This window comes from Erinaceus europaeus, chromosome 5 (genome assembly GCF_950295315.1).
Source record: "Erinaceus europaeus chromosome 5, mEriEur2.1, whole genome shotgun sequence".
In the NCBI taxonomy this organism is placed as follows: domain Eukaryota; kingdom Metazoa; phylum Chordata; class Mammalia; order Eulipotyphla; family Erinaceidae; genus Erinaceus; species Erinaceus europaeus.
This window is the reverse complement of record NC_080166.1, coordinates 55550835-55572979: the sequence shown is the minus strand read 5'-3', so window position 1 is coordinate 55572979 and position 22145 is coordinate 55550835. Positions and strand designations below refer to the sequence as shown.

General features: G+C 40.8%; 1 protein-coding gene across 1 annotated transcript in view; it reads right to left on the bottom strand.

Annotated features, from left to right (window-relative positions):
- LOC103124430 (ankyrin repeat domain-containing protein 55-like) overlaps window positions 1–22145 on the bottom strand; it is a 142820-nt gene that overhangs the window by 24761 nt on the left and 95914 nt on the right. The window contains exons 8-9 of the mRNA XM_007535145.2: window positions 19512–19696; window positions 11908–12075 (exon numbers count right to left, since the gene is read on the bottom strand). Of these exons, the coding sequence (XP_007535207.1) occupies window positions 11908–12075; window positions 19512–19696 (353 nt within the window). The remainder of the gene's footprint in view (window positions 1–11907; window positions 12076–19511; window positions 19697–22145) is intronic.

Below are 22145 nucleotides of genomic sequence, written 5' to 3'. Positions count from 1 at the left end.
CCATTGGGGTGGTAATTGTCATGGTAGTCACCCTCTTGGGGGCTGCAGGAGCCGTGCTAGGAGGAGCAGCCTTGGGGACCCAGGAAAGACATCTCGCGTCCCTGAGAGAGGCAGTAGATGCTGACCTCGAGCAGATTCAACAGTCAATCTCTAGCCTTGAACAATCTCTCACCACCCTGTCAGAGGTAGTCTTACAGAAGAGACGAGTATTAGACCTTCTCTACCTTCAGCAGGGAGGCCTTTGTGCGGCACTAGGAGAAGAATGCTGTTTCTATGCCGACCACACAGAGGTGGTAAGAGATTCCAAGCAGAAACTGAAAGAAGGGCTTGAAAAGAGAAAACGAGAGAGGCTCCAAAGGCAGAGTTGGTTTGAGTACTGGTTTAACTCCTCCCCATGGTTAACCTCCTTACTCAGCTCCCTGATAGGACCTATTGTGTTGCTCCTCCTGGTGGTCACATTTGGGCCTTGCCTGTTAAATAAGCTTGTGACATTTGTCAAAGGCAGAATGGAGACCTTCAGCTCCTGGTCCTCAGACAGCATCAGCTACACCAATACCAGGGAGTAAGACAAAATGAAGCTGAAACATAGCTAAGATTAGCTATGAAATATAGAAAAAGGGGAGGAAATGTTAGAAGGTAAAACATTGTTCCAGAAATAAAAGGGTTAAAAAAAAGTAAAATTTCGAGAAAATGGGCCCCCTGGGGAGGCCAGTAAACCACTTGTTTGACAAGAATCAGTTAAGGAAACATTTCCTGCTGAGGAGAGATAATTACAAAGGCAACTCCCCAACCCAGACAGAAGGGAAGATAACCAAAGGTCACAACCCCCCTCTCCCCACCCACCCACCCCCCCTTCTGCTGTCGCTTTTTTAAATAATAAAGCTGACATGATGCTTGTCATGTAGGCCCCTTGTCCTGAGCCCTATATAATCTCAATAGAAACTATAGTGAGGGTCGAGCATTTCTGGCCACCACTGCGTTGGTGGCTCAGTGTGTTCGTCCCTGGGGCCAGCTAATAAAGAGTCTTTTGATTTTACATCACTCTGGTCTCTTGGTGATTTCTGTGGACTACCGGACCCTACACAGAATGTAAGATTACAGGGTATAGTTTCTTTTGTGTGTGTGTGTGTGTGTTTTCTATGAGGTATAGTTTCATACCCTACCATTCTGTGTCCCCAACCTCCCACTTGCCAAAATGAATACTACAGTTGTCACAAAGTCTTAGAAACAGTTTGTTTGCTTTTAAAAAAATTTTTTGTTTGTTTTGCAAGTTTATGTGTATCAGCTCCCTAGATCCCACATATAGGTGAAACCAGTCGGTTTCAGATGGAATTAAACTGTCAGTACTCTGCCAGCAGTCAGGAGATGTCATACTGAAGTCCAAGTTGAAAATTAATGGATGACTATCAGAAATTTAATTTCCTTCCACTTCCCACCCCTGTCCCTTCAAAATAACAAATAGTCCAGGCTGATTATAAGAGTTTTGGGGAGGAAATTCATCATGAAACCATAGTCTGGGAGAAATATTTGAAGTCCACAAACCACTTCCCGGCTGCCCTGCAACCCAGCGCCTTGTATTTGACTCCCATGATGCTCTCTAGAAAGGATGGTTGATTTGAGCAATAACTCCTGTCTCTACTGCAGGTTTGCAAGGCAATAACAAAGCATTTTCCATTTCATGCAAAAGCTGGTGTGACAACTTTTGACTTTCTGTGTTGCCAGCAGGCCCTCATTTGTCTTGAAGAAGACCCAGGACTGAAGTCAGGCTTGAACCATTAGAAACAAGATGGAGGTTGGGAAAGTAAACACAGTTTTAGGTTTTCTCCAAAAGAGACCCAGGAGATCTGACCTAGAGCTCTGACCTTTTCCACCTCCAGAAGTCTCCCCATTTGATGCTATTTGTGTGTTCTTTGTTTTCCTTTCAATTTTTTTTTAGAAATTGAATTTCTTATTAAAATATTTTTAATAAGTATACTAAAGGAAACCAAAGGAAGAAGCTTTTGTCTGGGCCTCAGATGTAGAAGAGGAAGTATATATTCCAGGGGGTGGGTGTGGCTGCAGAAAAAAAGTGAGCAATGCCCCATGGACAGAAAAATTCCAAGGAAAAAAGGCTAACTGTTGTCCAGCTGGCTGGCCCTTACTTCTTGTGCGAATGTCTCCTTGAGGCACTATTGTGTTTTTGTTCCTTGGAAAATTCGGTGTTATTCTCTTTGGAGGCCACAATTCACTTAATGCTTTCTGTGGTATGAGTTAAGGATGAAATCTGATCTTTGCGCAAGCTGTAAGAGCCAGATCACACCATTACTTTTCAGAGTGAGATACTGTAATGTGTAATTTGAAACACAGCATGGACTAACGTGCCTCCTTCCTGTCACATGGTCTATAATTAAATATTTCTCCTTGGACCACCCAACACTTCATTCCAGCTTTTAGGTCCATGATTATTCAACAATTTGTTTGGCTTTGTATGTTAACTCTCTTTTTAGCCACCAGATTTCAGAAGCTACCATGATGCCGACCAGACTTCCCTGGACAGACAACCCCACCAATGTGTCCTGGAGCCCTGCTTCCCCAGAGCCCCACCCTACTAGGGAAAGAGAGAGACAGGCTGGGAGTATAGATCAACCTGTCAACACCCATGTTCAGTGGGGAAACAATTACAGAAGCCAGACCTTCCACCTTCTGCATCCTACAATGACCCTGGGGCCATACTCCCAGAGGGAAAAAGAATATGAAAGCTATCAGGAGAGGGGATGGGATACGGAGTTCTGGTGGTGGGAATTGTGTGGAGTTGTACCACTCTTATCCTATGGTTTTGTTAATGTCTCCTTTTTTAAATAAGTAAAAAAAAATTAAAGAAATATAGTATTTATACTATCAAAACAATAAAATAATTGGAATGTCAAAAAAATCTTTCTCCTCATGACAAATTTTCTTTTTTTATATTTTATTTATTTATTGGATAGAGACAGATAAATTGAGAAAGAAGAGGAAAATGAAAAAGGAGAGAGAAAGACACCTGAAGCTTTGCTGCACTGCTCTGGAAGCTTCGCTCCCTCCCACAGGTGGGAACTGGGGCCTTGAACTTGGGTCCAAGCACATTGTAACATGTGTTCATGATGTATTTTCATTCATTTTTTTTTAAAACAGAGCACTGCTCATGGTCATGTGGGGGATTGAACCTGGGACTCTGGAGCTTTAGGAATGAGAGTCTCTTTGCAGATCCATTATGCTATCTACCCCTGCCCATGGTGTGACTTTTCTACTGAGGGTGGCAGAGACACTGGGTGAAACTGTGGGCTCCTTGGCACAACCCAACCCAGGATAGTTGCACCAGTGGACTTGAATTGAATTATCATTTCAGCATGTAGAACACAGGCATTATGCACCTCAGGCCCTGGGCTTGATCCCTGGCACTGCAGATGGTATGGCAATGTTCTGGTCTTTCTCTCTCATTATGAAAATAAATTGGGACGCATAATGGTTATGCATAAAGACTCTCGTGCCTGAGTCTCTGAAGTCTCAGGTTTAATCTCCCGCACCACTGTAAACCAGAAACGAGGAGCACTCTGGTTAAATAAATAATAATAAATAAACTAAGTAAATAAAAAGTCTCTCCCCCATTATTTTAAAGAGAAAGGCAGAGATGAAGGGAGTGGGAAAGGAGAGAGTCTACCTGTGCTGTTCCCAAGTGTTGCTGATCGCACCCCGGGGCCTGGTGCATGGAAAGGAGTACACTCTATTGGGTGAGCTAGCTCTTAGACACCAAAATAAATCTTTAAAAATTATCATTTAATTTACAAGTGTTCATAATAGTATGAAGTCTTGTTGTTTCTCCAGAGTTTTAGCTCTATCTTACGGTGGTGCAGGGGGTTGAATCTTGAACTTCAGGACTTCAGGCATGAAGTCTTTTGCATACCATCATGCTATCTTCCCCAGCCCACATATGGATTTTTAAGCATACCTATTTCTGTCCAAATAGGAAAGAGTTAAGTAAATCTGTTATATACTGCAATGTGATGGTTGTCTTGAGGTATGATTATCGAGTTGGCAGCTGAACTAGACATTTTCTTTGTGGAACCATACTTTCATGACTCACAAAGTACAGTTACTTAGAAGTGGAGGTTTGCAGAGATTGTCAGGGCCAGGGCGGGGGGAGTGGCACACCTCATTGAGCTCACATGTTACAATGTGCAAGGACCCATGTTTGAGGCCCTGGTCCCCACCTGCAGGGGGAAAGCTTTGAGAGTAGTGAAGTAGGGCTATAGGTGTCTATCTCTCCATCTCTCTCCCTCTCTATCACCCCCTTCCCTCTAGATTTCTGGCTGTCTCTATCCAATAAATAAACACGGTTTTTTTAAAAAGAAATTGTCTCAAAAAATGTGAACTTGCCATTTCAAGATAAACAACTGACAATAATTTTTGCCAATGACAAAAGTCTAGTTTTAAGCAAGAATTAGAACCTTGGAAAACTAATATGCAGGGGACAGGTGGTGGTGCACCTGATTGAGAGCACGTTACAATGCCCAAGGACCTGAGTTCAAGTCCCCTTTCCCCACCTGCAGGGGGAAAGCTTCACAAGTGGTGAAGCAGGTCTGCAGGTGTCTCTCTGTCTCTCTTCTTCTCCATCGCCTCCTTCCCTCAGGATATCTGGCTGTCTTTATCAATTAAAGATAACAACAACAACAACAAAAACTAATAGGCAGCCTGTGAGTTTGAAAGCTTCTCGATAGACTTTTCTGATAAGATCAGTGATACAGTTGACAAATGTTTTGATGTTACTTAATAAAAATGTGCCATTTTGAGGTTACTCATAACTTAATGAATTGACATTTTCCATGTGACCAGTGTAAGATGTTATAAAACCATACAGGGCATAAAAGCCATTTAAAGTAAAGAGTGACTAATGACCTTTTTTTTTTTTTTAATTAATGGCCTTTAATGGAAAAGCATAACAAGCTCATTGATAAATGGTGACAGAGTCCACATGGCAAATAACCACTAGGAAACCCTACTTATTAAGCTTTGGTGTGCTGAAGAAAAAATATACACAACTATTAGAAAATCTTGTTTAAAATTTATTTCTTTTTAAAATTTATTTTTAAAATTTATTTCTTTATTGGTGAATTAATGTTTTACATTCAACAGTAAATACAATAGTTTGTACTTGCATAACATTCCCCAGTTTCCCATTTAACAATACAACCCCCACTATGTCATTTATCATCCTTCATGGACCTGTATTCTCCCCACCCACCCACTCCCACCCCAGAGTCTTTTACTTTGTTGAGTCTGGCAAGCTCTTTATATATGTTGGTTATTAAACTCTTATCTGATGTATGGCATGTAAAGATCTTCTCCCATTCTGTGAGGGGTCTCTTGGTTTGGGTAGTGGTTTCTTTTGCTGTGAAGAAGCTTTTTAGTTTGATGTAGTCCCATAGCTTTATACTTGCCTTAGTCTTCTTTGTAATTAGATTCGATTCATTGAAAATGTCTTTAAAATTTATGCGGAAAAGAGTTCTGCCAATATTTTCCTCTAAGTATCTGATAGTTTCTGGTCTAACATCCAAGTCCTTGACCCACTTGCGATTTACTTTTGTGTTTGGTGAAATACAGTGATTCAGTTTCATTCTTCTGCAACTTTCAACCCATTGTTTCCAACACCATTTGTTGAAGAGACTCTGCTTTCCCCATTTAATAGTCTGGGCACCTTTGTCAAAGATTAGATGTCCATATGTGTGGGGCCTCATTTCTGGGCTCTCAATTCTATTCCACTGGTCAGTGTGTCTATTCATGTTCCAGTACCAAGCAGTTTTGATGACAATGGCCCTATAATACAGTTTGAGATCAGGGAGTGTGATGCCTCCAGTTCTGTTCTTTTTTCTCAAGATTGTTTTGGCAAATCTAGGTCTTTTCTGGTTCCAGATAAACATTTGTAGCATTTGTTCTATTCTCCTAAAAATGTGGTTGGGATCTTGATGGGGATAGCATTAAATTTGTAGGTGGCGCTGGGTAATATATTCATTTTGATGATGTTAATTCACCAACCCATGAACATGGAATATCTTTCCACTTCTTTGTGTCTTTTTCAATTTCTTTGAGTAGTGACTCATAATTTTCAGTATACAAGTCTTTCACTTCTTTGGTCAGGTTTACTCCTATTTTATTGTTTTTGTTGCTATAGTAAAAGGAATTGATTTCTGGATTTCAATTTCTTCTAACTTACTGTTTGCATAGAGGAATGCCACTAAATTTTGAATGTTAATTTTATAGCCTAACACCTTACTGTATTGCCTGATGATTTCCAAAAACTTCTTGCTGGATTCCTTAGGTTTTTCCATGTATACTATCATGTCATCGGCAAATAAGGAGAGTTTGACTTCTTCTCTTCCAATCTGTATCCCTTTAATTCCTTGCTCCTGCCTGATTGCTATGGCAAGAACTTCCAACACTATGTTGAATAGTAATGGTGATAGTGGGCAGCCCTGTCTAGTACCTGATCTGAGTGGAAATGTTTCCAGTTTTTCACCATTGAGTATGATGTTGGTTGTAGGTTTGCTATATATAGACTCCACTATCTTCAGGAATTTCCCATCTATTCCCATTTTTTGTAGTGTTTTGATCATAAAGGGATGCTGGATTTTGTCAAAGGCTTTCTCTGCATATATTGATATGACCATGTGGTTTTTGGTCTTGCTTTTGTTGATGTGGTGGATCACATTGATTGATTTACGTATATTAAATCAACCTCACATGCCTGGGATAAATCCCACTTGGTCATGATGAACAATCTTTTTGATATACTGCTGTATCCAGTTGGCTAGAATTTTGTTCAATATTTTCGAATCTGTGTTCATCAGAGATATTGGTCTGTAGTTTTCTTTTTTTGTTGTGTCCCTGTCTGCTTTTGGTATCAGGGTGATGTTGGCTTCATAAAAGCTGGCAGGGAGTATTCCAGTGTCTTCAATATTCTGGAAGACTTTCAAAAGTAGAGGTATTAGTTCTTCTTTGAAGGTTTTGTAGAATTCATTTATAAAACCATCTGGTCTAGGACTTTTATTTTTGGGGAGATTTTTGATAACTGTTTCAATTTCATTAGCTGTGATGGGCCTGTTCATGTTATTCACTTCCTCTTTACTTAGTTTTGGAAGTTGGTAGGTATCTAGGAAATCATCTGTTTCTTCCAGGTTCTCTAGTTTGGTGGCATATAGTTGTTCATAGAAGCCTCGCATGATATGTTGAATTTCTGCGGTGCCTGTTGTGATATCTCCTCTTTCATTTACTATCCAATTTATTTGGGTATTCTCCCTTTTTTGTTTTGAATCTGGCTAAAGGTTTGTCGATTTTGTTTACCCTTTCGAAGAACCAACATTTACTTTTGTTGATCTTTTGTATGGTTTTCCTATTCTCAATGTTATTTATTTTTGCCCTAACTTTAGTGATTTCTGTCCTTCTGGTTGCTTTAGGGTTCCTTTGTTCTTCTTCTTTTAGGTCTTTAAGATGTGCAATCAGGCTGTTTATTTGTGCTTTTTCTTGTTTCCTAATGTGTGCTTGTATAGCTATGAACTTCCCTCTTAGTACTGCTTTAGCTGTGTCCCAAATATTTTGATAGCTTGTGTCTTCATTTTCATTGAAGTCTCAAAACATTTTGATTTCTTCCTTGATTTCCTCTTTGACCCAGAAGTTGTTAAGAAGTGTACTGTTGAGCTTCCACATTTTGGGACTGTTACTAATCTTTTGTTGACTGTTAAGTGCTAGTTTAATTCCACTATGGTCTGAGAAGATGCTTGGGATGATTTCAATGCTCTTGAATTGGCTGATGCTGTCTTTGTGGCCTAACATATGGTCTATCTTTGAGAATGACCCATGTGAATTTGTGTAAAATGTGTATTCCAGTTTTTTGGGGATGAATGACTCTGAAAAAGTCCAAAAGTTCTAGTTTATCTATCTCTTCATTTAGTTCCCTTATGTCTTTACTGATTTTCTGCCTGGATGATCTGTCAAGTTGAGAGAGTGGGGTGTTGAAGTCCCCTACTATGATTGTGTTACTGTTAACATATTGCTGTAGCTCTTTCAGTAGAAGTTTGATGTATTTAGATGGCTTCTCATTGGGTGCATAGATGTTAATAATTGTTAAGTACTCTTGATTGACTGATCCTCTGAGCATTAAGTAGTGTCCATTCCTATCTTTTTTAATCTTATCTATTTTAAAGTCTATCATGACAGATATGAGAATAGCTGTTCCTGCCCTTTTTTTGTGGGCCATTGGCTTGTATGATTGTTTTCCATCCTTTCACTTTAAGTCTGTGTTTGTCTTGTTGAGTTAGGTGGGTTTCCTGTAGACAGCATATTGTTGGGTTGTGTTTTCTGATCCATCTTCCTACTCTGTGTCTTTTAATAGGTGAATTCAGGCCATTGACATTTATTGATATCAAAGATTGAAGATATTTTAATGCCATTCTTGTAGAGTTTTAGACTGTTTTGATATATGTCCTATTTGTGGTGGTCTGGTTGTTTATAGGAGACCTTTCAGAACTTCTTTCAGGGCAGGCTTGGTGATAGTTGATTCCTTCAACTGTTGCTTGTCTGAGAAGGTTTTGATGCGTCCATCTAGTCTGAATGACAGTCTAGCAGGATATAGTATTCTTGGCTGAAAGCCTTTCTCATTGAGCACTCGATAGATATCTTGCCATTCTCTTCTGGCCTGTAGTGTTTGTATGGAGAAGTCTGCTGCTAATCTTATGGGTTTTCCTTTGTAGGTGACTCTTTGTTTTTCTCTTGCATCCTTCAGGATCCTTTCTTTATCCTTATTCCTTTCCATTCTAAGTATGATGTGTCTTGGTGTCTTTAGGTCTGGGTTAATTCTGTTTGTGACCCTCTGGGCTTTGTGAATCTTTATGTCTTTGATGTTGTCTAGACTAGAGAAGTTTTACACTATTATGGCCTGGAAAATGCTTTCTTCCTCTCCTTCTCTCTCTTCCTCTGGTATGCCAATAATGTGTATATTGTTTCTTTTGAAGTCATCCCATAGGACTCTGTTGTTGTTTTCAGCATCTCTTAATCTCTTTTTGACATCTCTCACTTCCTTTTTAGTTGTCTCTAATTCATCCTCAATCTTGCTAATTCTGTCTTCAGCCTCATTGATTCTATTCTCTCTGCCCTCTACTGTTTTCTGGAGTTCATCTATTTTGTTGCCCTGCTCTGATACTGTTTTAGCTTGTTCAACTAGTTGAGTTCTTAGCTCAGCAATTTCCACGTTCAGCTCTCTAATAGCCATGAGATAATTAGTATTTTCTACCATTGTCTCATTTGTTGTTCCTGTATTTCTGATTACAATTTTTTCAAATTCTTTACTCACTCCTGTTATTATTTCCTTAGCTAATATTTGGATATTGAACTCATTATTTTGTGCTTCACCCTCTGGAGGACTTTTAGCTGGACTCTTGTCCTGGTTCGATTCTCCAATATTTCTCCTTGTTGTTTTAACCATTTTATATATTATGTTATGAGGTCCCTTTATCAGTACTTTTCAAATTACTGATCACTATTGCCTGGATTGACTTGTGTCTAAGTAAGTTAATTAAAGGATTCACAGTGGTGGAAGTTAACAGTTGTTTCAATAGTATTTTAATCCCTGAGTTGGAGGTCAGTGGTTTAAAAGCCTGTTTTTTTTTTCTTCCCTGTAGGCTATGGGAGCCTAAGGGCTTTAAAACTATCAATTGTCTTCTTAGCTTAATCACTGACTCCTGACCAAGAGATAAAGCAGGGTGTGGCAGAGATAATCCAGTAGTTATGCAAAGAGACATTCATAGCCCCTCAGCTATGCCACTGAGGTATAGGTCTTCTCCTGAGTTTCCTGGTTATATCTCTGTCCCCTGGTGTCCCTCCCTGTCGCTGCTCCAGATTTTGAGGGTAGTAGCAATGGAGACTCAGAGTTGCACTTGGTGAGTCTCTGGGGAGTCCTCTCCTCCCTTCAACTGTCCCCTTGTTGGTGGAGCAGACTGGAAGTGGTGTCTCAACTGATAAACTGCTGAACTGTTAGCAGTCACTTAGTCTCTCCTTAGGCTCCTCTCTCCTCTCTGTCACCAGCCACAGGTGATTTACTGGGTTCCTGTGGTCATTCTAGTCCTGTCTTGTTTCGGTCCTAGGTGGTCTCCTTTGGTTTTCCTAGTTGATCCGGGAGAGACGCGATGCTCCCTTTTCCAAGTCTTTGTGAAGCCAGATTATGTTTATTAAAAGCAAACAATGAAAATGCATGACAAATAATTTGAATCCAGAAGCAGATATGAAAATCCAACTGTATTCCATTAAGATATCAAAGAAATTTCCAAAACAATGTAGAACGTAGCTCCTTTTATAAAATTTTCTTTTGGAGAATAAATTATTGTGCTTTTCTTCTTTTTTTCTTTTTCTTTTTGGTCAGAGCAATGCTCAGTGCTGGGGATTGAACCTGAGACCTCTTGAATGCAAATTCTCTGCAGAACTGCTGTGCTATCTTCCTGAACCTGAGAACACATTCTCTTTTTTAATTTCTTCTTTAAATATTTATTTATTGATTTAATAATGATTGACATGACCATAAGATAAGAGGAATACAATTCCTTACAATTCCTACTATCAGAGTATATTCCATACCCTCTATTGGAAGCTTTGCTGAGCACACATTATTTTTTAACTAAAAAATATCATGTTTGTTCTAACATGCAAATGCAATGGGTTGACTCTGACTTTAAATGAATAACTAAATAGTCTAATTAAAAATTTCTCATTTTAAACTTTTTTTTTCTGTTTTGACTAGAACACTGCTCAGCTCTGGTTAATGGTGGTGTGGGATATTGAACCTGGAACTTTGGAGCCTTAGGCATGAGAGTCTCTTTGCATAACTATTATGCTGTCTACCCCCACCCTCAGTTTTTTTTAAAAAATTATTTATTTATTTATTTATTTATTTATTTATTTATGAGAAAGACAGGAGGAGAGAAAGAACCAGCCATCACTCTGGTACATGTGCTGCCAGGGATCGAACTTGGGACCTCATGGTTGAGAATCCAGTGCTTTATCCACTGTGCCACCTCCTGGACCACTCCCACCCTCAGTTTTAACTTCTAATACCAAAAATGTATAACTCACATAACCAAAAGTTTTTTTTTTAAGTTTCAGTCCTCATCAACATTTATGAGGCTGTAAGGGCCCTGAAAAGAAACTATTTGAGGGCTGCTGACTGACATAGCTTTAAGGGAACAGGGAAGTGAGAAAAGGTAAGAAGAGATGAAGTTGAATAAGTGTTAGACTGATGAATTTGGGCTTACTAACACAATACAGAGAGAATCACATTAATCCACAGAGTTGAAAACATGTACTTATGGCAAATAAAATGTTAAGTCTTTTTAAATTTTTTACCAGAGCACTGCTCAGCTCTGACTTATGGTGGTCCAGGGGATTGAACATGAGACCTTGGAGCCTCAGGCATGAGAGTCTGTTTGCATAACCATTATGCTATCTACCCCCTAATGTTAAGTATATGCTGGGTTTGCACACTAGTTACGTATGTATATACATATGTGTGTACTTTTGGTAGAGCTGGGATCTTGTACATATATGATTTCATTGCTTCTAGTTCTCTTTAGTTCAGATATGTACATTGAGAGACAGACAGACAGAGAGGGAGAGGGAGAGGGGAAGGGAAAGGGAAAGAGAGAGAGAGAGAGACAGATCATAGCACTGAAGTTTCTTCCAATACTGTAGCACCTCCCATGTGATGCCAGGGTTAGAGCCTGGGTTGTGCATACAGCAAGCCAGAAACCCAACCAGACGAACTATCTTTCTGATCCACACACATCTGGGAAATTTGAGAAATTGCACACAGATTCATACATCTTTGAGAGGGTGGAATCCTGATATGCTCACCTGCTCTGTTGAGAGAGGAGCTTGACGCAGGCTGTGTGGCCACAGTACAGGGCGTAGGCCAGGGGCGTGCTCTCATTGATGTCTCGAAGATTGCTGTCCATGCCCAGTTCCAGCAGTGACTGTACACATTCTGTTTTCCCTGCAGCTGCAGCCCAGTGCAGAGGTGTCCTGGGAGACACATGGGAAAAAAGCAGAACCGTCTGAACACCTGAGTGTGTAAACCCCTTAGTCAGCAAAAGGTCCTGCTTAGTCAGGCGCTTTTAAAAATATATGCATATATGTATTTAAATATTTATTTATGAAAGAAAGAGAGAGAGAGAGAGAAAGAGAGAAGAAGGAAGAGGAGGAGGAGGAGGAGGAGGAGGAAGAGGATTATAGCAGCATTCTGGTACATGGGATGCCAGGAACTGAACTCAGGATCTCATGCTTGAGAGGTCAATGCATTATCCACTCTACCAACTCCTGGACCCCCAAATCTTCAGGTGTTTACAGCATGGGGACAGTGTGTACAAAATAGTGCTTGAAGATGGTGGGTGTATGAAGGAGCCTCACTTATAGCTATCAGTATTCTCTCGTCTGCCTTTTCTGGTCTTTCTGAGAATTTTCTAGAAGAGGAAATAGTAGGTCAGGAAATAGTGGGTCAAAGAGTATAAACAACTTGAAGGCATCTTTATAACTATTGCCAAACTGTCTTCCAAGAAGATTGACTCAATTTGTCTTCTTACAAGTTAGGTTCCTACTTCTTCCTGCCTGTTGAGTGCTATCACCATCTTTACAAATGTTTGTCGATTTGAAAGGTAACATGATAATTCAGGGCTGCTTTCTTTTTCATTTTCTAATTAATAGGACGGTCGAACTATTGACATCTATTGTTTATTAGCTGAGTTTCTTTATTGAAATCACTCTTAATATCCTTCACCCATTTTTTTCCATTGTGTTGTTTCTTTTTCCATTTACCTGGCTGGCCTCTTCACATACTAAAGGTGCCAATCTGTGGTAAATTATGTTTATGCAAACATTCTTTTTCTTTTTTTATTGGGCATTTAATGTTTTACATTTGACATTAAATACAGTAGTTTTTACATGCATAACATTTCCCAGTTTTCTATGTAACAATACAACCTCCATTAGGTCCTCTTTTTACCAGAGCACTGCTTAGCTCTGGCTTATGATGGTGCAGGAGATTGAACCTGGGGCTTGGGAGCCTCAGCATGAGAGTCTCTTTGCATAACAATTATGCTATTTACCCATGCCCTATGCAAACATTTCTCTAATGTGTTCATTGACTTCATATTTTAGTAATTTTCCAGGAAATCTAAAGAATGATCACATCTAATTACCTCTTCTTCTTTTTTTTTGTTTCATGATTTTTACATTTAAGAAGTTCTCATCAGTCAGAAGGCATATACATATCTATCAATATTTAAACCTTTATTGAATTACTAGGTCATTATTTTCTTTTTTTATTTATTTATTCCCTTTTGTTGCCCTTGTTGTTTTGTTGTTGTAGTTATTATTGTTGTCGTTGTTGTTGGATAGGACAGAGAGAAATGGAGAGAGGAGGGGGGAAGACAGAGGGGGAGAGAAAGACAGACACCTGCAGACCTGTTTCACTGCTTGTGAAGTGACTCCCCTGCAGGTGGGGAGCCAGGGCTCGAACCAGGTGTCTATAGAGAGATACAGCATAAAGGTTGGGTGTTGGCGCATCTGGTTGAGCGCGTAGTTACAATGTACAAGAACCCGGGTTCGAGTTCCCAGTCCCCACTTGTAGGGGGAAAGCTTCATGAGTGGTGAAGCAGGACTGCAGGTGTCTCTCTGTCTCCCTCCCTCTTTATCATCCCCTTCCCTCTCAATTTCTGGCTGTCTCTATCCAATAAATAAATAAATATAATACAAAATAACAATAAAAAAAGAGATACAGAATGGGAAGAGGTAGATACCATAATGGTTATGCAAAGAAACTCTCATGCCTGAGGCTCCAGAGTTCCAGGTCAGTAACCTGTACCACCATAAGAGCTGAGCAGTGCTCTGGTTAAAAATAGAGAGAGAGGGAGGGAGAGAGGGAGGTAAGGAGGGAAAAAGGAAGGGGGGAAAGAGAGAGGAAGGGGAGAGAGAGGGAGAGAGGATGTGGATGTAGTCTAGGAGGTGACACCGTGGATAAAACACTGGACTCCCAAGCATGAGGTTCTGAGTTCAATCCCTGAGAGCGCATGTACCAGAGTGATGTCTTTTTTTTTTCCCCTCTCTCCTCCTATCTTTCTACTAAAATAAAATCTTAAAAAAAGAAAGAATGAATGAAAGAAAAAAAGGAAGGAGAGACAGGACAAGGTGACATTCATATGAAAGGAGTTTCCCATAAAGAGAGTGGCTTTCCCTATTGTCACTCAACTCTTGAAAGCTCAACCTAGGAGTATGAATGGAAGGCAAAGAAGGCCTCTTGTTGGTTTTATACTAGGGCATAAACTTTGGGTATAAGGGCACTCTTTGGAGAGACAAATAGTCTCTCAGACATGCAGAAGAGTTCAACTGAGCCTATCAGGGACGTGTTTTACTTCTGGAGAGCAGTGATGCCCACTGTGGGCTGTGGTTCTCCTGTGTCAATCAAGCATCTTCCTTCAGCTCTTCTATGAATGGCCCACCTGTGAGCCCTTACTAGGATCAGGTGCTCTTTACAATATCACGATCAATCACACTCACATTGCTCATTTGAAAATGTGAGAGATATGATTTACTCCATTCTACACACAACTTCAGGCAATACTGAATATGGAATAAGATGAAGTGCCAGTCAGGTTATGCTGTCCCGTTTCAAATAACATGTTGCCTACCGAAAACCATTAACCAAGCCCCCAATAAAGCGATTTTTAAAAAATATATTATCAATAAATTCAGGCTATGGTGGATTGGATGTCAATTTAGTCAGGTTTACCAACACACGGAAACAAGACTCCTTTGTGACAATTGGTTTAATTGGCTATTTTAATTCTGCTGATGAGCGTGGAAGAAGAGATCCAGACCCAGATTAATAGAGGTGAAACCTCAGCGATTTTGCAGAGAAACCACAGGCCTGGTCTTAGCTGTGACAGTGCGACGGGCCCTAGTTCAGGATGAACAGTGGGCTGATGAAGTGGTCTTTGAATGACAGTGCAGCATCAGTGACTAAGGAATCATTTAGAGAGTTTCCAGGAATATGTAGGGAGGGGAATCTGATAAAAGACTTTCCTTCCTGAAGAAGATAGATATTAAAGAGAACATGGCCTCATGCACTGGATAAATAGGGACATTTAAGGTCCAGAAGCTACTTCTGTGTTCTGTGCCATTAAAATATTTATTTATTTATTTATTCCCTTTTGTTGCCCTTGTTGTTTTATTGTTGTAGTTATTATTGTTGTTATTGATGTCGTCGTTGGATAGGACAGAGAGAAATGGAGAGAGAAGGGGAAGGCAGAGAGGGGGAAAGAAAGATAGACACCTGCAGACCTGCTTCACCGTCAATGAAGCGACTCCCCTGCAGGTGGGGAACTGGGGCTCGAACCGGGATCCTCAGGCCGATCCTTGTGCTTTGTGCCACATGCGCTTAACCTGCTGCGCTACCGCCCGACTCCCGCCATTAAATCTTAAACCGAGGTCACCATGTTTTAAACAACACAGATTCATGATTTTTAATATACAGAAGGATGAGTTCCTCCGTATTTCTGTCTTCCTTTACTTAACATAACTGCCTTATTATTCTTTCTTTTCTAAAAAGCCTTCTGTCGACTAGGAAAGAGAAGAAGGGAAAGGGATGCCAACCATTACAGATGCTTACAACACTTAAACTTATGGGGGTGTTACTAAGATGTCATGTGTGTGCTTAGATTGTGAAGCGGAGATGGAACATGCAGACAAAATGAAACAAGATGAACCCAGGAACCCAGGCTTGTTCCGGTTCATGGGACATGTAAGCTGAGCTTTGGAGCAGGAACTAAACTTTCCTTGAAATTTCATTTCACTTTGAACTCTCATAGAACCTCTCATTTTCACTTCTTCATTTCCCTCCTTTTTCTCTACTTTATTTTACTTCTCTCCCCTTCCCTAGGCCCAGGGGAGTGGCTTGTTTTTGCTAACTGTGTGAAAATGCTCAACAGAAATATTCGGGACAGGTTCTGAAACTATTTTGCCGTAAGCAAACATTTTCCTAGCATTCCTTACTAAATTTATGCTTTTTCTCCTTCTCCTCATCCTCATTCTTTTCTTTTTATCTTTTCTGCCCATGTGATTTGAATCCTATTTTTTAATATTTATTTTTCCCAGAGCATTGTTCAATTCTGGTTTATGGTGGTGCCTGGGATTGAGCCTGTAATCCTTTGAACCTCAGGCAAGAAAGTCTTCCTCATCTTCCACTTATTCTTCTTTTCTTTTCTCTCCTTTTATTCTTTTCACCAGATCATATTTCAGTTATAGTGTATAGAGGAACCTAGGGTTCAGTCTGGGACTTTGGAGCTTCAGGCATGAAAGCTTACTCAAACACCTTTCCCATATTAGGGAGCTACTCCCTTCTCTGATCCAGATTTCTGGTCCTTTTTCCAGCCATGACATCATTTCCGCAGACAGTAACTTAGATCCATCTGCATATCAAATAATAGACTCAGGAAACAAACAAACAAACAAAATAACCAACCAACCAAACAAACAAAACTAGTATAGTCATGGGCTCTTTGGAATATAACTAAAATAGGCCTACTATCTACAAAACGGAGACCGCCCAACATTCATATGAACTTTTCCAGCCTTTATGTTCATGATCAGTCAACATTTTTTTTTTTTTGGCTTTATAAGTTAACTTCTCTTTCAGCCACCAGGTTCCAGATGCTACCGTGATGCCAACTGGACTTCCCTGGGTAGATGACCCCACCAATGTGTCCTGGAGCCCTGCTTCCCCAGAGCTCTGCCCCACCAGGGAAAGAGATAGGCTGGGAGTATGGATCGACCTTCCAACACCCATGTTCTGCGGGGAAGCAATTACAGAAGCCAGACCTTCCACCTTCTGCATCCCACAATGACCCTGGGTCCATACTCCCAGAGGGATAAAGAATAGAAAGCTATCAGGGGAGGAGATGGGATATGGAGTTCTGGTGGTGGGAATTGTGTGGAGTTGTACCCCTCTTATCCTATGGTTTTTGTCAGTGCTTCCTTTTTAATTTAATTTAATTTTCTTTTTTAAAATATCTATTCCCTTTTGTTGCCCTTGTTGTTTTATTGTTGTAGTTATTATTGTTGTTGTTGGATAGGACAGAGAGAAATGGAGAGAGGAGGGGAAGGCAGAGAGGGGGAGAGAAAGATAGACACCTGCAGACCTGCTTCACTGCCTGTGAAGCGACTCCCCTGTAGGTGGGGAGCTGGGGGCTCGAACCGGGATCCTTATGTGGGTCCTTGTGCTTTGTGCCATGTGCGCTTAACCCGCTGTGCTAGCACCCGATTCCCCAGTGCTTCCTTTTTATTAAAAAAATATAAATAAATAAATAAATAAAGCCTTTTGTATAACCATTATGCTCTCTCCCATCCTCCCATTCCAAGTACTACTTTCTTACTTGCTCAGAATCAGCATTTTCTCTTAGGAAAAGCCCTGTTTCTAGTGAGTCATAATCTGATTTTAGTTAAAGTCATCTTGTTATGCATTATTAGAATCTGAAACTTAGGTGAAATCCACTATTTCCCTCCCTTTCTAGAAGGAATCAGGGAGTAGGAGGTGCTTGCTGGGATTTCTAACATAACAACTACCTCTGTTGAAGAGAGTAAAAAAAAAAAAAACTATATATAGTGTGCAAACTTTATTCTTATTTTCAGTAGTCTTTAAAAAATGTTTTAAATTTATGTACTGGCTAGAGAGAACCAGATTGAGAGGGAGGGGATGATAGAGAGGGAGAGAGACAGAGAGACACCTGCAACCCTGCTTCACCACTCATGAAGCTCTCCCCTACAGGTGGGATCCAGGGACTTGAACCGGGGTCCTTTTGCATTGTAACATGTTCGCTCAACCAGGTGCACCACCATCCGGCCCCTTTAGTAGTCTTCTTTGTTGTTAGATTGTTTTTTTTTTTTTTTTTTTTTTTATTTTCCCACCACCCAATCTCCATATCCCACCCCCTCCCCCGACAGCTTTCCCATTCTCTATCCCTCTGGGAGCATGGACCCAGGGTCATTGAGGGTTGCAGAAGGTAGAAGGTCTGGCTTCTGTAATTGCTTCCTCGCTGAACATGGGCGTTGACTGGTCGGTCCATACTCCCAGTCTGCTTCTCTCTTTCCCTAGTAGGATGGGTCTCTGGGGAAGCTGAGCTCCAGGACACATTGGTGGTGTCTTCAATCCAGGGAAGTCTGGCCGGCATCCTGATGACACCTGGAACCTGGTGACTGAAAAGAGAGTTAACATACAAAGCCAAACAAATTGTTGAGCAATCATGGACCCAAAGCTTGGAAAAGTGGAAAGGTAGTATTAGGGAGGTACTCACTGCAAACTCTAGTATACTTCTGCTTTCTTACTTTGGTGCCATACTCCAAACTCAGTCAATTTCTGCTTTGCGTTTCTACTTCTTTTTTTTTTTTTTTTACATGCATAACATTCCCCAGATTCCCATTTAGCAATACAACCCCCACTATTTCATTCATCATTTTTCATGGACCTGTATTCTCCCCACCCACCCACCCACCCACCCCAGAGTCTTTTACTTTGGTGTAATACTCCAATTCCGTTTCAGGTTCGACTTGTGTTTTCTTTTCTAATCTTGTTTTTCAACTTCGGCCTGAGAGTGAGATCATCCCATATTCAACCTTCTGTTTCTGACTTATTTCACTCAACATGATTTTTTCAAGGTCCATCCAAGATCGGCTGAAAACGGTGAAGTCACCATTTTTTACAGCTGAGTAGTATTCCATTGTGTATATATACCACAACTTGCTCAGCCACTCATGTTAGATTGTTTTTAATTACTGTTGAGTCAATGCCTGCCTCAAAGAAGGTTAGATAAGCCCTACACTGAAAAACCCTAGTTCTTGATCGTAGACTAAGGGCACTGTTGGTGAAGAAACTGTTTGGAAGCTAAGAGTACAAGTCTCCATTCAAATGCTAACCACCTCTTAGGGAAGTTTTCTTTTTCTAAATCTAGCTTCCTTTTCTTTGCCAATGCGTCCTTAATGATTGAGAGATTAAAATTGCTAAGGTCATATCAAGTTCTGCATCCAAAGCTTCTGTTCTGCTCTTGTATGGATGAAAAGAACTTGTTGACTTTATGATATAATCCAGGAATGAGAAAAAAAACAAGACTTACTGTCAAGAACAAAAAGAGAAGCCTCGATGCAGAAAAGTCTCCTGAGAACAGAGTGGTTAACAAAAGGTGGAAAATCTGACTCTATTGTACAGTCACAGCATTTCTCTCCATAACATGCTTTTTACTGCCCTGACTAAAATAGAGCTTTTTTTAAATTGTTACAAGCACCTGTGACAAGAATATTACTGGCAATATGGATATAATCACTATAAGATAATTCCTATATATGATCTTGATTTTTGAGATTAGCATTTGGAGAGGATGACTGGGAATTCCCACACTTGGAGTTGCCATGGGTACCTGTCATCCACATCCAGGGCCTGTAGGTTACACTCTGGGACTCTGGCCAGTTCACTGATGATGTCGCTGAAGCCCGCCGCTGCTGCAATGTGCATACATGTTCTTCCACTCTCGTCATCATAGTTGATTATGGACGGGCCCTGGTGGTGGCTCAGAATGATGGAACACAGGGTCCGATTCCCACTCTAACAAACAGAGTCAAGGAAAACTTGTTATGTTCAGTCCAGTGCTATTCCTTGTCCATGCATTTTAAAATAGAAATGCAAATTTACAGGGAGTTGAGTGGTGGTACCCAGTTGAGCCCACAAATTGACATGAACTAGGACCCGCATTTGGGCTCCTGGCCCTCATGTCAGGGAGGAAGCTTCCTCAGTGGTAAAGCAGTGCTGCTTTCTTTTTCTCTCCTTCTCTCCCTCCTTCTTCTATTCTCACTTTTTTTCTGTCCCAATAAAGAAGAAAGAAAGAAAAAAAAAAAACGGAGGTAGATAGCATAATGGTTATGTAAACAGACTCTCATGCCTGAGGCTCCAAAGTCTCAGGTTCAACAGCACCCCACCTTCCCGCCGGTACCAACATAAGCCAGAGCCAAGCAGTGCTCTTCTGTAAAAAGGCAAAACAACAACAACAAAAATAAAAACAAACAAAAAAGGAAAAATGGTCACCATTAGCAGTAGATTCATTGGGCAGGCACTGAGCCTCACGGATAACCCTGGCAGCAATGAGAAAAAAATGCAAAGTTACAAAGAAATACATTTTGTCACACCCACAATTTTGCAAATTTTTTTTTTTTTACCATGGGAATTAAATTGTTTCACGATTAGTGAACTGTGGGATATAATATGGGCATAACTGACTAACACCAGCGTTCACGTCATCGTTGAGCCACCTGCATGACTTACTTATTCACCCTCTTTGTTCTTCATTGGCTGTGGAGGTTGGGCACTGAAAAGCTGACAGTTCACCTGATTGTTAACAGAATGACTCTGACAGATCTTAATTGGTGGCATCATGATCCATTAATGGTTAAAATTACATGGGATTTCATCACCAGAAATCCTTGGCTAAGGGAAATGGATCACAATTAAGTAGATAAGAAATAAAACCTACAAGTATGAGCAAGAAAGAACTTTAGGAAAGTTGTACAATTTCAGTCTTCTCCTATTGGCTGGAGCATCCATCTTCCAGTAAATTGCCAAAATGACAAACACAAAGGGAGAGAGGAGAGGAAGACCTGCTTCACTGCCTGTGGAGCGACTACCCTGCAGGTGGGGAGCCGGGGGCTCGAACCAGGATCCCTACGCCGGTCCTTGCCCTTCACGCCACATGCGCTTAACCCACTGTCTACCGCCTGACTCCCAATCCTTTTATTGTCTAGCTACCTCTGTGGCTACCTACCTGGTCTGCCTCATCTCTATTATAATGCTGACTTCACAATTTTACAACACAGAAGTGAAAAGAAGGAAACAAAAGCTATAAACCAAATGGCGGTTGTAACCAGTTGAAAGGAATCATTACAAAACTCGGTCCCTCTAGCAATGGGATCCTGGGTGTAGAGACACAGAGAAGCACTCCAGCGGTGCAGAGTTCCAGAATTTTCCCACCAGTGTGTCATGCACCTGTAGCCTAGGATTTTAGTTTAGCAGGACCTCAGCAGTACAACCTTAGGCCAGAAATTGAAAGGGAAGGGGGTGATAGAGAGCGAGAGAGATAGAGAGACACCTGCAGCACTGCTTCACCACTCGTGAAACTTCTCCCATGCAGGTGGGGACCAGGGGTTTGAACCTGGGTCCTTGTGCACTGGAACATGTGTGCTCAACCAGGTGCACCACCACCCAGCCCGCCTTAGGCTTTTGTGAATACATATTCTTGGCCACTGCTCAGACCTGCTCTAAGACAGACTGTTGGCCCTGGTCTTCACAGAACCAAACACAAGGTGAAAAGAGGAAAGTAGCTAAAAGGATGAATAAAGACACTAATTTGAAGAATACCTCAAATTCAATAGAGTTATTCAGACCTCCTTAATGAAGACTTGAAAGTGACAGTTCTTATGGTGATCACCAAATTAAGACATATGGAGGAGAACTGCAACGTGTTCAGAAAAACAATGAGTGAAACTATAGAAAAAGAATCACAACAGTGGGGTGGGGGAGATAGCACAATGGTTATGCAAACAGACTCTCATGCCTGAGGCTCCAAAGTCCCAGGTTCAATCCCCCACACCACCATAAGCCAGAGGTGAGCCGTGCTCTGGTGTTTTTCTCTCTCTGCATCTTTCTCAGAAATAAAATAAATAAAATATTAAAAAAAAGAATCACAACAGTGATCAGAAAAATAAGGACTACAGTGACTAAAGTAGAAACACACACACACACACACACACACACCGAGAAGAGAGATTGATGCCCACATCCTCCACAAAACAGAATAAACAGCAGAGAATAGCACTTGATGGGAGAAAGACTCTACAGGTCAAAGAGGAGAGTGGGAAGAGAAAGTTAAGGAAGCCACCCCCTTCAAAAATAAGGACTATCCAAAGAAAAAGCACTCAAACAAATGAAGTTAATATAAGAGTTTGGGAGCAGTATCAAGAGGAACACCATCTGCATTATAAGGATACAGGGAGGAGGAGAGAGA